Source organism: Lachancea thermotolerans (assembly GCF_000142805.1).
Source record: "Lachancea thermotolerans CBS 6340 chromosome F complete sequence".
NCBI lineage: Eukaryota > Fungi > Ascomycota > Saccharomycetes > Saccharomycetales > Saccharomycetaceae > Lachancea > Lachancea thermotolerans.
The window spans coordinates 126,821-139,063 of record NC_013082.1 but is presented as its reverse complement, the minus strand read 5'-3'; the positions used below and the strand labels follow the sequence as shown (position 1 = coordinate 139,063).

At 53.9% G+C, this 12,243-nt stretch overlaps 5 protein-coding genes across 5 annotated transcripts; 1 reads left to right on the top strand and 4 right to left on the bottom strand.

Moving 5' to 3' along the window:
• Nucleotides 1-446: 446 nt before the first annotated feature.
• Nucleotides 447-1,430, bottom strand: LPP1 (phosphatidate phosphatase LPP1; the record flags this gene model as incomplete). Its single annotated transcript, XM_002554241.1, has 1 exon — nt 447-1,430. The coding sequence occupies one exon, from the start codon at nt 1,428-1,430 to the stop codon at nt 447-449; it is 984 nt and encodes a 327-aa protein (XP_002554287.1).
• Nucleotides 1,431-2,056: 626 nt separating this feature from the next.
• KLTH0F01738g (YbhB/YbcL family Raf kinase inhibitor-like protein) lies at nt 2,057-2,683 on the top strand (the record flags this gene model as incomplete). Its single annotated transcript, XM_002554240.1, has 1 exon — nt 2,057-2,683. One exon carries the CDS (start codon nt 2,057-2,059, stop codon nt 2,681-2,683), a length of 627 nt encoding a protein of 208 aa, XP_002554286.1.
• Nucleotides 2,684-2,959: 276 nt separating this feature from the next.
• KLTH0F01716g (PSP1 family protein) lies at nt 2,960-5,161 on the bottom strand (the record flags this gene model as incomplete). Its single annotated transcript, XM_002554239.1, has 1 exon — nt 2,960-5,161. One exon carries the CDS (start codon nt 5,159-5,161, stop codon nt 2,960-2,962), a length of 2,202 nt encoding a protein of 733 aa, XP_002554285.1.
• Nucleotides 5,162-6,258: 1,097 nt separating this feature from the next.
• GMC1 (putative oxidoreductase) lies at nt 6,259-8,166 on the bottom strand (the record flags this gene model as incomplete). Its single annotated transcript, XM_002554238.1, has 1 exon — nt 6,259-8,166. The coding sequence occupies one exon, from the start codon at nt 8,164-8,166 to the stop codon at nt 6,259-6,261; it is 1,908 nt and encodes a 635-aa protein (XP_002554284.1).
• A 126-nt stretch (nt 8,167-8,292) lies between these two features.
• On the bottom strand, nt 8,293-11,787 carry GIN4 (protein kinase GIN4; the record flags this gene model as incomplete). Its single annotated transcript, XM_002554237.1, has 1 exon — nt 8,293-11,787. The coding sequence occupies one exon, from the start codon at nt 11,785-11,787 to the stop codon at nt 8,293-8,295; it is 3,495 nt and encodes a 1,164-aa protein (XP_002554283.1).
• Nucleotides 11,788-12,243: the final 456 nt, after the last annotated feature.

Here is a 12,243-nt window from a genome sequence, read left to right as displayed (position 1 = left end):
GACAAGCCACTGTGATATTAGGTAGGCCGAGTCAGGTGCAAGCACGAGCAGGCGCCGGAAGCATCGCCGCAAGAGATGAGAAAGACGAAGCATTAGTGGGCCGCGAGCCGCGCGAGGCTCAGGGCCCACGAGCGGCGCGCGTGGCGGGCGACGCAGCGCGGGCTGCTGGGAAAGGGAGAGAGCTGGAGGGCGCTGCGCGCGCAAATAACGGTGCTGGCGAAAGGCTATGTACTGTATACAGAGCGGCGGCTGGCCGCGGTGTGTTAGCCGTGGCGCGAGCGGCCTGCGGCTGGGGCGAGCGCCTCCTGGGTGCGCGGGGCGCGCAAAGGACGCGAAGTGCGGCGCCTGTACACGTGATATTCACGTGTAGTTTTGGGTCACGTGCCTTAAAGTTTGGGTGATGGTGACACGTGACTCTCAGTCACGTGACGAGCGGTCCGTGCCCGCTACGCGGGCAGCAGGTTGGCCTGCGGCTCCTCGCGCATCAACGTGCGCCAGACCCCGACGCACACGGCGAGTCCGAGTGCGCCACCCGTGAGCACGTCGTACCAGTGGTGGCGGTGGTCCACCACGCGCGAGGCCATCACGAACACGCACAGCAGCGGGCACCAGACGTGCCGCAGCCGCGACACGCACGTGTGGCGCGCCAGCCAGAGGTACAGGAACCCGAGCCCCGCGACTGCGAAGCTCGAGTGCCCGCTGGGCGTGCTTTTCAGGCCCTCGTACAGCACCAGTTTATCCGGCTGGGTACACTGCGCGACGGAGACGTACAGAGCGAGCGGGTCTGCGGGCTGGCACCGCGCCAGGAAGTCCGGCCGCGCGTTGCTCAGAAGCAGCTTGAAGCCGTTTGTGAGCACGCCATTGATGCCCAGCGCGAGCGCGAGCGCTACGCAGCTAATGTGGAACAGGTGGAACTTCGCCGGCACCCAGTCGGGGCGCGCCAGGCGCGCGAACGACCGGCGCTGATACCGCGACACGAGGCTGTCGCTTCCGACGGTGCACCAGCCGGCCAGCACCAGCACCGGCAGCGGGAACGCAAGGAACAGGCACTGCACCGGGGTCACCGTTTCGTGCGCGACGAAGCTCTTTTTGATGGCCGGGTCGTCGGTGCGGACCTGGCGCGAGAGCCGCGGCGCCATGTGGAATTCTGAGAACCCGAGCGCCGCGATCAGCACTACGCACGCTGCGTAGAGCGGTACGAAACCTGCGACGTACGCTACCGCGCTCTTGAGGCTTGGCGGCATGTTACTGGGATTTAGCGGCGGTTGTGGTTGGGGGAAAGCGTGGTGCGGTGTGGTAATCTGTGTCCGGGCCGCGCCTTTGTCTCTAGCATATGCTCGCCGAGTTGGTAATCTCGAATACCTTTTAAAAGAGCAGTCACGTGACTTATGTAATTTGCTCTGCTGGGCGGTGCGGACGCCGTGCGGCATAGCCGACGCCGAGGTGAACGCCGAAGTGCACGCACGGGTCCTGTTTCACGCCGGTGGGAGTGCTACACGAGGCCTTTGCGAGGCACCTGCGATGCTGCTACATGCCATCACGTGACTCGAGACAAGCCCAACTTATTATGTCACTACGCACGCGCAAGTACTCAGTAGCCAGCACAGCATGGAGAGTAAACCTCTGCAAGCTTTCCACGCCCGCCTGAGTCTTCTCCGAGGCTAACGACCGCGGTACAAGTGCGCCCTCTCGAAGCTCAACGCTCCGTGCCCAAGGACCCCGTCCTCCCTCGTAAAGGAGCACAATTCTCTCTGCAACAGCCGTCTAAAGCATCCCGCAACAGCAGCTTTTTCCCAGGACACGCCCGGCCGACTTCACACCTGCTAAAATGTCCCTCTCTCGTCCAAGCCTCTTCTTGCATCAGCTGCGCCAAGCTCCAGGCCCTCTAGTACGTCAGATCGAGTTTGCCAAGTCGTCTATGGTTACTATCGTTGTTAGCAAAGGGAGCGCGTTCGGGTATATAAGGGCCAGGGCGTTTCGAACAAGTACTCGTACACCCATCGTTCCCAAAAAGCACAGCATTTGTCACCCATCTCAATTGCAACATTCCAGAAAGATGAACTACGCCATTAACGTCACGCAAGCCTCCTCCGATTCACTCACCACTCATAAAATTATCCCTGACGTTGTGCAGGACAAGTCGTTCAAGCCCCAGGGGCTGCTGGCCGTGGAGTACTCGGCCGCGGCGCCCGTGGCCATGGGCAACACGCTGACCGTGGAAGAGACTCAGTCAAAGCCCAAGTTCCACTTCACGCTGGACCCCAAGTCGGAGTTCAAGATCAGGGACGCAGACCTCTTCACGCTTGTGATGACAGACCCAGACGCGCCTTCCAGAACCGACAAGAAGTGGAGCGAGTTCTGCCACTTCGTCGCGGCGGACATCAGACTGGCCACGGAGACCTCGCGTTCCACTTCTTCCGCAGTGCCTGACTTCATCGCCTCCGAGCTATCTGGGGGCAAGACTCTTGTCGACTACCACCCACCAGGCCCTCCAAAGGGCACCGGCAAGCACCGCTACGTGTTTTTGCTGTACAAGCAGCCAGGCGACTCGTCCGCGTTTACAAAGATCGCCGACAGACCCAACTGGGGCTTCGGCAGCCCAGCCACCGGGGTCCACAAGTGGGCCTCTGAGAACCACCTAGAGTTGGTTGCGGCCAACTTTTTCTTCGCGGAGAGCAAGTAATGTAGCGCCTATAGCTAAATAATGAAATTTTATGAAACTGAACACGAACCTGGGAAGGCGGTTGAGGCGCCCAGAGCGGCCTCGGCAAAGCTAAGCTGAACCAATTTATCGTATATAAAATCTATTAATAATGTGTATAAAGAAAGTAAGGTGGTAATCCTCCCGTAACTGTAAACAACTCCCAAAAAATATTGTCATAATCAAACATTAGGGTCATTAAAATAATTGGGCAGAACCCAGCAACTACTACTGGAACAAGCCCGCGCCCTTTCCTCCTTATTTGGGCGCAAATAACTCGTTAACAAGCTCCTTGTAAACGCCGATCTGGAAGTTGTCCAGGGCGATGGAGCTCAAGGCCGGAGCCACGACAAAGCCAGAACTTCTCCCTTTATCCAAAAGGTCTTCGCCCGCGCAGTGCTGCATCATCTCCTGATACATCTTGAGTTCTTTGAGCTGATTGTCGTAGTACTTGGACTCGATGTCGAGATTATTGGGGATGGCGCAAAGCCAGATCCTAGTCTTGTAGAACTTGAAAAGTTCCTTGATCAGCTCACGGAAGTCATTCCGCTCTTGGCAAACGTAGTAGAAAGTCAGCTTCTTGCGGTCGAACTGGAACTCAGCATTCAGTATTTTGATGTTGAGGTTCGGGCGCTGCTGTTGGTGCTGGTGGTGATTCAGGCCGCTATTCAGCGACTTGAGTTTCAACAAGGCGATGTGGAGCGCCTTCAGCTCGTCTTGGAATTTGTTGTGGAGGTTGGTTGTGACCTCCCACGAGGTAGCAAAGCGCAGCACTTGCTTGGATGGAATTATGAGCTGCGTCAGCTCGATGACATCGTAAAGCTTCGAGTTCAACTCGTCCGTGTGGCCGTGGATGGAGTCCACCAAGGCGCGAATGAATTGGCTGTTAGGGAAGTGCTGGTCCCTGTTAGTAATCAAGGAGTCGAAGTGGATCTTCTTCTTCAAAAAGTTGATAAACAAAGCCAAATCTAGCTCAACGTGTGGCTCCACCACAAGCGCGAGGTCTTTCCCGCGGTCGCCGTCGATCACAACAAGATCCTGTCTGCACATCGACATGTTGGCGGATTGAGGCATGGACAACAGTTCAAGCTTACCGTTCTTCAAGGCCACCAACACGAGAGGCTTGTAGTGTAAGTAAGCGCTTGTGCTGCTGTTCCTTCTATTTTCATTGCCCGAGACAAAGGCATCGGACTGCGGGTTGTAATTCAAGTTTGAGCTTTTCAAAAAGGACAGAAACCGGCCGATGTTGGCAGCCATTTCTGAGTTCTCAGCTCCGGAAAGCAGGGTCTTGACGCGGTCCAGGAACTGACAGGCTTCGTCACTCGAGAAGTAGTTGCTCCCGCAGTCGTGATAGAGCTTCTGCAGCTCGGCAGAGGCCATGAGTTGCTGGCCGTTGACCAAGATTAAGCCGTTTTCGATTTGCTGAGAGCCCGGGTTTCCGCCCGCAACGCCGCCCGTGAGAGGCGCGCCGGCAGGAGGCTTGTAGTTGACCTTCGGAACGGACTGGTGCTTTTGCGGCATTTGTGTGTACCGGAGTTTAGGGGCCGCGGTAGCGTTGTAAAGCTGCTCGAGGTTGGTGGGCAGGCCGGCGTGGACGCGCAGCTCGGGGTTCGCGTGGCTGTGGATCAGCGAGTCCGAGATGTACGAGGATCTGCGGTCCGCATTGAACGGGTTTTGCTGCATATATTGCTGCTGCTTTTGCTGCAAGTACTGCTGCTGCTGCTGCTGTTGTTGTTGTTGTTGCTGCTGTGGCTGCAGCATCTGCTGCGATTGGAGGTCCAGACCTAGGAAGTTCGCGGTGCCCGCGCTAGTGATGGGCGACAGCGCGCCCGTGGGGCTGAGCGACTGCTGCGTAAGCGCCGCGTAGTAGCTGGTGGGCGACGTGAGGATGGTCGAACCCGATGACCCCGATGACCCCACGCTGTTGTTGCGCGACGTGGCGGCCGCGGCGGTCGCGGCGCCAGGCGCGAACGGCAGCGGATTGCCGAACGAAAACGACACGCCCGTGCCCGGCAGCGCGGCGCCCGGGACGCCCGACCCTGGGATCCCCGACCCCGGCACGCCCGACCCCGGCACGCCCGACCCCGGCACGCCGTTAAACATCCCCAGCGAACGCTCCCCGCCCACCTGGAACAAAGGCATATGCAGCGGCTCCGAGTTCGATGGCGTCATCTGCACGGACCGCGGCGCGCCGAACCCGCTTATAAAGTCCACGTTGCGCCGCTCCACGGGCCGCTCCGCAGGCCGCGCTCCGGCCGCCTGCCCCGGCAGGTCCGTCAGCGACTTGCCGCTGCTGTTTTTGAAAAGCAGCTTGTCATAGTAGTTTCGCAGTGCCAGGTTATCCGAAAGACTTGTTGTGCTATTGATCGACGGAAGCTCCGCGCTCAGTTCCGCGCGTTTACTCTCCATGATTTCGCCGTTCGCGCTCTTATACCCATCGATTTTTGTGCTCGAACTCATTGGCTTTCTGTAAAAACGCCTTTGCGCTTGTTGTCTGTGTGCTTTATATACTCCATTTTTTCGCCTAGAGTTCTCGGGCCCCCCTTTTTTTTTCTGGCCCGCCTCACCCCGCTGGCTCGCGTGCGGCCAGCCCGAATAAAGTTGCCCCGCACAAAAACAAGACGTAGTGTAGTAATTTCGCTAACGCGCGAGCTCGTGACTTGGCAAACAAGCCGGGGGCAGCGCGTGACCTGGCAACAGTGCAATGACAAGAGACCAAATCTATGATTGCAGGCCTGGGCGGCCTGTGAAAGTATGCGAGTGCCTTTAAGCCACTTCATGGCTGGAAACAAGACCGGCTCGAACTTGCGCAGAGCCGCTTGTGGCGCGTACAGGCCGTCGACACAGGGCAGTCCCCGTGACCTTGCACGTGACCAAGTTTCCCCGTTGTTTCCAGGTTGTTTCCAGGTTGTTTCCCCGCTTGGTGTTTCTGGTATCCGCGGAAGCCGAAAGACGATGAGTCTGTGCCGGTCATCCATCGGGCAGGAACCTTGGCAGCAGCAGTAGCAGCAGCAGCAGAAGCCGCAGCAACTGGCGTGACTTCTGCGCACAGGCTGTTGTTGACCAAGTTTCAATTACGAATGCCCCTGCGTCTCGGCTGCGTATGGCCGTGAGTGCAGTAGCAGGATTTACGTTCCGATTCTTGCGGCTAATAGCTGCTGCCGTAAAGGCTTAGCAAACAATCTGTCAAGCGCCGCGCGGAGCTTTACGACCGCGGTCACGTGACACGGGCGTCTCTGCCGTTCAAAATGCACACCGGGACAGCCCGGGTAAAGCGGGAAGGGCACGTGAGAGTATTGATCACGTGCGAACGTGGGTCTCGCCAGTTTGGTGCTTATGGTAGCTAATGGCGATTTCAATCGAACAAACATGAAAAAGAGCTTGGCGGAGTGCAGACGGAGGGGTGCGAACGGGCGAGTAGGACGCTGGCAGGGTATGGGTTCAGACGGGGCGCGCTGCAAGCTGCCCGCATTGCGGGCTACTCCGGCGCATGAAACGTTCCTCTATATACGCTCTTGGCTCTGTTAAATATTTTTGCAATGTATAGTTCGGCGCTGTCATCTGAAGAAGAAGAGCCAGATTGCGACGTTCAGTGTGCACATAATCAGTAGATATATCGCAAGAACCTTGCCTTTCGAAGCAGAGGCCGCTGGCATGGCCGCTTCGGGCGAAGGCTGCTGCTGCGACGTCGCTGGCGCGGCGGATGACGCAGGAGCGTCGGCCGCAGTAGAAATGGCGCGCACCGCGGACACAGTGGGCGTGGCCGCAGCGTCAGCGGTGGAAGAGGGCTCGGGCAGAGCAGTAGACGCGCCTGCAGCGTCGCTCTGCCTCGCGAAGGGCTTTGACACCGCGGAGACGAGCGCGTCTCCCTCGGCGAATACCACGCCCAGTCCCTTGGCCATGTGCCACTCTACGTGGCAATGCAGTAGCCAGAAGCCCGGGTTGTCGGCCCTCAGGCGGATGACCGCGTAAGACCTGCCAGGAATGTTGATCGTGTCCCGCGTCATGGGAACCTTGTCCTGCCATTCCGCGACGTCCGCCAGGTACCGTTTCATGGCGGGGCTTTCGGGGTTGTCGAAGTACAGCGGGCCGTCTCGTTTCCTGCCCACAGACACCACCTGAAAGGTGTGGCCGTGCATGTGCCACGGGTGTGTCATATGGTCTATCGAGTTGATGGCGATCTCCACCACCCCTCCGCCGTGCAGCGGAATGGGCTCGCGAACGCCTCGCGCGCCCTCGATCAGCACGCCGTCGGGCATGAACTCCTGCATCGTGTCGCCGTTCACCGTGTACATGGTGGTTCCAAAGGGCTCTCGGGCCTCGTCGCCGTCGAACTCGTAATCAAGCGAGAGCTGCTGGCTGGGTTCCGGGAGAAGTTCCCCTTCCAGAGGGACGAACTGCTTGTACATCTCGTTTTTGTCCAGGCCGGGCAAGTGTACCACCCGACCGACGTAGTCGTCGCCGGCAACTTGGCCGGGTCTTAGAAGCCAGTGGGTCTTGGTCACATACCCCATCATCTTTCCGCAGCCATGAACCACGCGGGCGGGAGCCTCCTTGTTTAGCTTCACTAGCACCGTGAACCTCTGGCCGACGGCGATGGAAAGTGTGTCTATCATATAGGGTTTCGTGAGGACTCCGTCCGTTTCGATCACGCATAAACGGTGCCCTTCGACGTGCAGAACATTCGTGCCACTCATACCTGTGTTTATGACCCTCAATGCGACGTACTCCACACCCTCAGCAACTTCAAACTTTACTGAACCGGTGTCCCCGTTCATCATCGAGCCCTCAACGCTAGGGTCCGGGCCGCCGTAGGGGCTCATCACCTGGCTCAAAATTTCGACACTGGACTTGCTATACCAATCTGTTACTGCCATCACTACCTCTTGCACCGGCACCTTGGCGCCCTGAGGCGGTAGATTTTCTAGTAGCGTTCCATCTGTTCCATCTGCCTCAAGCTTTGCAATAACTCGCTCAATGTACTTTTGTCTGTAATCGCAGTCCACCAGGAATATGCCCCTTAATCCGTCTCCGTACTGCACTGAAGAGTGCGAGTGGTACCAGTAGGTTCCACATAAATTTTCAGGGATAGTGAAGTTGTACCAGTATGACATACCGCTTGGAATGCTATATTGAGAAACTCCAGGCACACCATCATGCAAAACACCTAGATCCGCGCCGTTATTGTTGAGCACAACTCCATGGAAATGTATAGACGTATCGCAGTATAGCTCGCCATACTGCTCGTAGTCATTTGCATTGCATATGTCGTTGTTCACCAGTAGGTTAAGGGTATCACCGGAGTTTACTCGTATTATCGGCCCTACCGTATCATTCTTGCCGTTCAAAGAAATTACCTGTTTTCCCTCTTTCGAGACGCCTTTGCTGATTCCTAACTCATATAGTTTTGTATCCGCTAATGCAAACGCACCCAGAAGGAGATTAGGCGCCCAACGGAGAAGCATTGGTTACATTCCGGTTTCAAATATAATTAAAACTGTATTTTAAAAGTATTACAAAAAATATCATCTAGATATTAATCCACGAGACAGAACATATAGTACAAAAGTAAAAACCATCCATTTAGTCTATCAGTTGTTGAACACCAAAGCCTTTTTGCTCTCCAAGATTTTCTCAATCTCCTTGACGAGCTTTTTGAAGGTTTTTGTGGAGCCCGACTTTTTAGTGAAACCAACAATGGAGCCTTCGCCTTTACTCACGATACTGATCTCAAATAACGTTGACCGTAAAGATAGCATGTTGTCGCTGCTCATCTTGCCCTTAATTTTCTTTTGAGAGGGTGACGCAACCACATCCTTTAGACCATAATCCTTCCAAGCTGCCAGCAGTTTGCTCAGGGCGTTAAACATCTGGGTCCCTTCAATCACTGTATCAAACTTGAAGTCGTACTCTCCTGGTCTTTTTTCATCGTCAGACTTTCCAGAAAACCTTCTAAAGAAAGACTTGTTGTTTTTCTTCACCGCATTTGGGGCAGGTTGGTTTGGTTGGTTTTTCTCGGCCTCTGTATTCTTCTTCATTACCTTATTGAGGGGGGCAGGTGCGCTCTCAACATCCTTAGGGGGCACTTGCTTTTGTTCTTCAGGTTTTGCTTCAGCGGCCTCTTTCTGCTCTGCATCCACTGGGATCATTGATTTGGGTTGATGATGGATTTCTGTCTCGCTTGAATCCGATGCCGGTTGGTATAGTCCCAGCCCGTTCACTCCATCGGATTTGGCTTTGTCCAGAGGCGGCAAGGAGGGCAACTTGATTCCATTGGGGTCCTCGACACTTTGTGGTGGCGGGGAAGTTGGCTTGTTGAATCTGTCCGCGAAGTTTAACCTCACAGCAGACCGAGCGGCTCCCTTAGGATCATTGCCCTCAGCCACTTCGTACAGCCTGCTATCAGCTGAGGTATCTGCTGTCTCTTTTCCTTCTCCATCGACACTCTCAAACATGAACTCTGTTTCAGGTTCCATTCTTGAAGTTGAGGGAGGGCTACCATTGATCGACTGTAGATCAGTTTTTCCCCTTAAATGATCCGCCAAGTTTGTGAAAGATGCCTTGGTAGAGTACATAGACAGCACGGAAAGTCTCTTATTAGATGCAGTAAAATGACGCGAACGCCTCGTAAATTGAGGAACCTGGACTTCGGAAATCTTACGTGGATCAGATCCTGCGTCATTTGAAATTTTGGTGGCGGCCGCGTTCTTTGGCAAAGTCTGGGGCTCGTAACCATTTTCGCTATAGTTTCCCGTAGCGTTTGAAACAACGCGGTCCTCTTTCTTTCGCTGTTTTAGAGCTGCAGCTCTCTCTTCCTTCAACCGGCGCTCTCTGGCGAGTTCCTTGTTGATATCAAAGGAAGAACCTAAAAACTTTGACCTTCTTATCGTTTCAAGAATAGTTTTTTCTGTTTTCAAATCTCTCCCTCCATCCTTTATATCGGAATTGGGAACTTCTTCCAGGGTGTATATACCGGGATCAAGCCTTGACTTTGGTCTTGTCTCAAGGGAGAATGTTCTTCTGTTTAACAAGTCCATGATATCACCATCTAACGCATCCATCGAGCTGCGCTTATCAACCTTTAAAACGCTTTCAACTGGAGCCGAGACAGATCTGTTTTTGTTAGGATCCACCCCAGAGCTTGTCTCATAACCCTCTTTCAAAAGGGCCATCTCTCTATCTATATTCTCTTGGACTTCCCTTTGCCTATGATATCTTTCCTCCTCAAACTCCCTTTGACGTGCGAGCTCTTCCTCACGCTGCCTTCTTTCTTCTTCTTCGCGCTGTCTCCTCTCCCTCTCTTCTTGCTCTTTGGCCTCTCTTACACGCCTCTCAAGCTCTTCCTTTTCTCTTCTGATTTGCTCATATTTCTCATGCTCGAAGATCTCGTCACATAAGGTAGCGAAGTCAGCACTTGTCCTCTTGGTCTCCTTTTCAATGTACTCCCAGTCGTTATCTTCTGAGATCTTAGCATAAGTTGCAATTAGCTTAGTGGTTATCGAGCCGCGTTTATTACCAGGTAAGAAAGAGAGCCTCTTACTGATACGAGAAGATTTCCTGTTGGCCTTAGGAGCTGCTTTGTTATAATCCTTTAGCATGTCAACAGGGATCGGTGGCGCGGAGGGATCTAGTTCTCTGAGCGAAGCTCTCTTGCTCGCTGGTGTAGGTGAGCTATTGGGGTTTATTAGAGCTGATATTCTTTTATTAGACGAGAGGTTGACAGAAGACCTTTTGCCCGAAGAGTTTGGTGTGTTGTGGTCAGTATTACTGCCATTACTGTAAGAAAGCCTGCTAAAGGACACAGGCCTTTTGTGAGAAGACGAGGCGCTTATCACTGGTGCTCTGGTCTTCTTTTTTGGGGTAGTAGAATTAATAGAACGGCGTGAGTTCGATTTGCGAAGACCAGTTTTCTTAGGGGATACTTGCATTGCCTGTGACCTGCGCTGTTGCTTCAGCTGTTCTTGCTGACTATCATGTTTAAAGCGGAATAGAAGTGCGTAGAAGGTCTTTTCCAAGTTGGCACCTGGCTCTTTCAATTTGTTGGTGATTTCATTTCTATCTCTGCCATGCCATAGTACCACTAAGTTGCCAATGATAGTGTCGTCTATCGTACCATCGACGCTATCCAATGGGTTCAAGTATGTGTCTTCGCGAGGTAGATTTCTTATACTCTTGGAGTCTTTGATGCTGGGGTATTTCTGTAGGAGTGGATGCTTCAAAATGCCTCTCGACTTGATTCTAGCAGCGGGGTCGACTGTGAGTATTTTGGCAATCAAGTCCTGAGCCTCTCCGGAAATTTCGTTGGTATCCGGCATTTCGAACTTACCGCTCTGCACCTTCAGAAGCAAGTTTCTGATGTTCCCATCTTCCTCGTCGAAGGGCAGTCTACCGGTAAGCAGGGCGAACAAAATGATACCGCAGGACCAAACATCACTCTCAAACCCATGGTATGGAAGTCCGGACACGATCTCTGGCGCCGCGTAGTGGGGGGAACCACACGAGGTCTCCAACAGCTTGTCCTTGCTCTCAAGGGCTGCCATGCCAAAATCCGCGATCTTAATGTTGAACTTGTGGTCGAGAAGCAGATTCTCGGGCTTCAGATCTCTATGCACTATGCCTAGCGCGTGGCAGTAAGAGATACCGATGATGATTTGCCGGAAAAACCTAACGGCCTCGTTTTCAGGAAGAGGGCCGCGGTCAACAAGCAGGTTGAACAGCTCTCCTTTTTCGACGTACTCCAGCACCATGTACAGGCTGGAATTGGTCTCCCATACGTCGTAAAGGCGCAGCACGTTGGGGTGGTTGAGAAGCTTCATGATGATGATTTCGCGTTCAATGCCGTATGGTAACACGTCGGGATCATTGGAGCCCACAATGGTCGAGGAGTTAGACTGGTTGCCAAATATCGATTTCGATACGATCTTCACAGCTGCCTGCTGACCGGTGCTTTCGTGCTGGGCCATCACGACCTTGCCGGTGCTGCCGGCGCCCAAAGTACTCCCCAGCTTCCATGGGCCTATCTTGTCACCTTTCAAGGTCGTGAGGGTGGACTTCACGACTGAGTTTTGCCTTGAATGAGTCGACATGGGCTATGCTGCGCAGGTTGTTGATGTGGAGAGTAGTCAAAACTTCTGTTAAGCAAACAACAATTCACGTCAACAACTCTTTTTTTTCCTTGACAATGTTTGCCTCTCCAGCCAAAACTAGCAGTCCTATGCCCGCTCACGCTTGCGAACCTAAAAATTTAGAGCATTTCGTGTCGCCATTGGAGTACCCTAATAGGTAACAAGAATTTAATACACAGAGAGCGTTGGTCTTTTTTTGGCGAAAGAACTTCTTTTTCTGGTTTTGGTTCGTTTTTTTCGTGTTTGTTTGTCATAACAGCTACGCGTGAAAACATTGACAGACGCGTTTCGGCTGCGCCATTGGCAAATGCGACGAGAACTCGGGGAACAAGGAGGGGTTTGCGGCGGCGAAGCCGTTACATTCTGGATGGGTAGGATGAGCGTGAGCCGGACAGGAAGCTAGGTCACAAGGTTTGC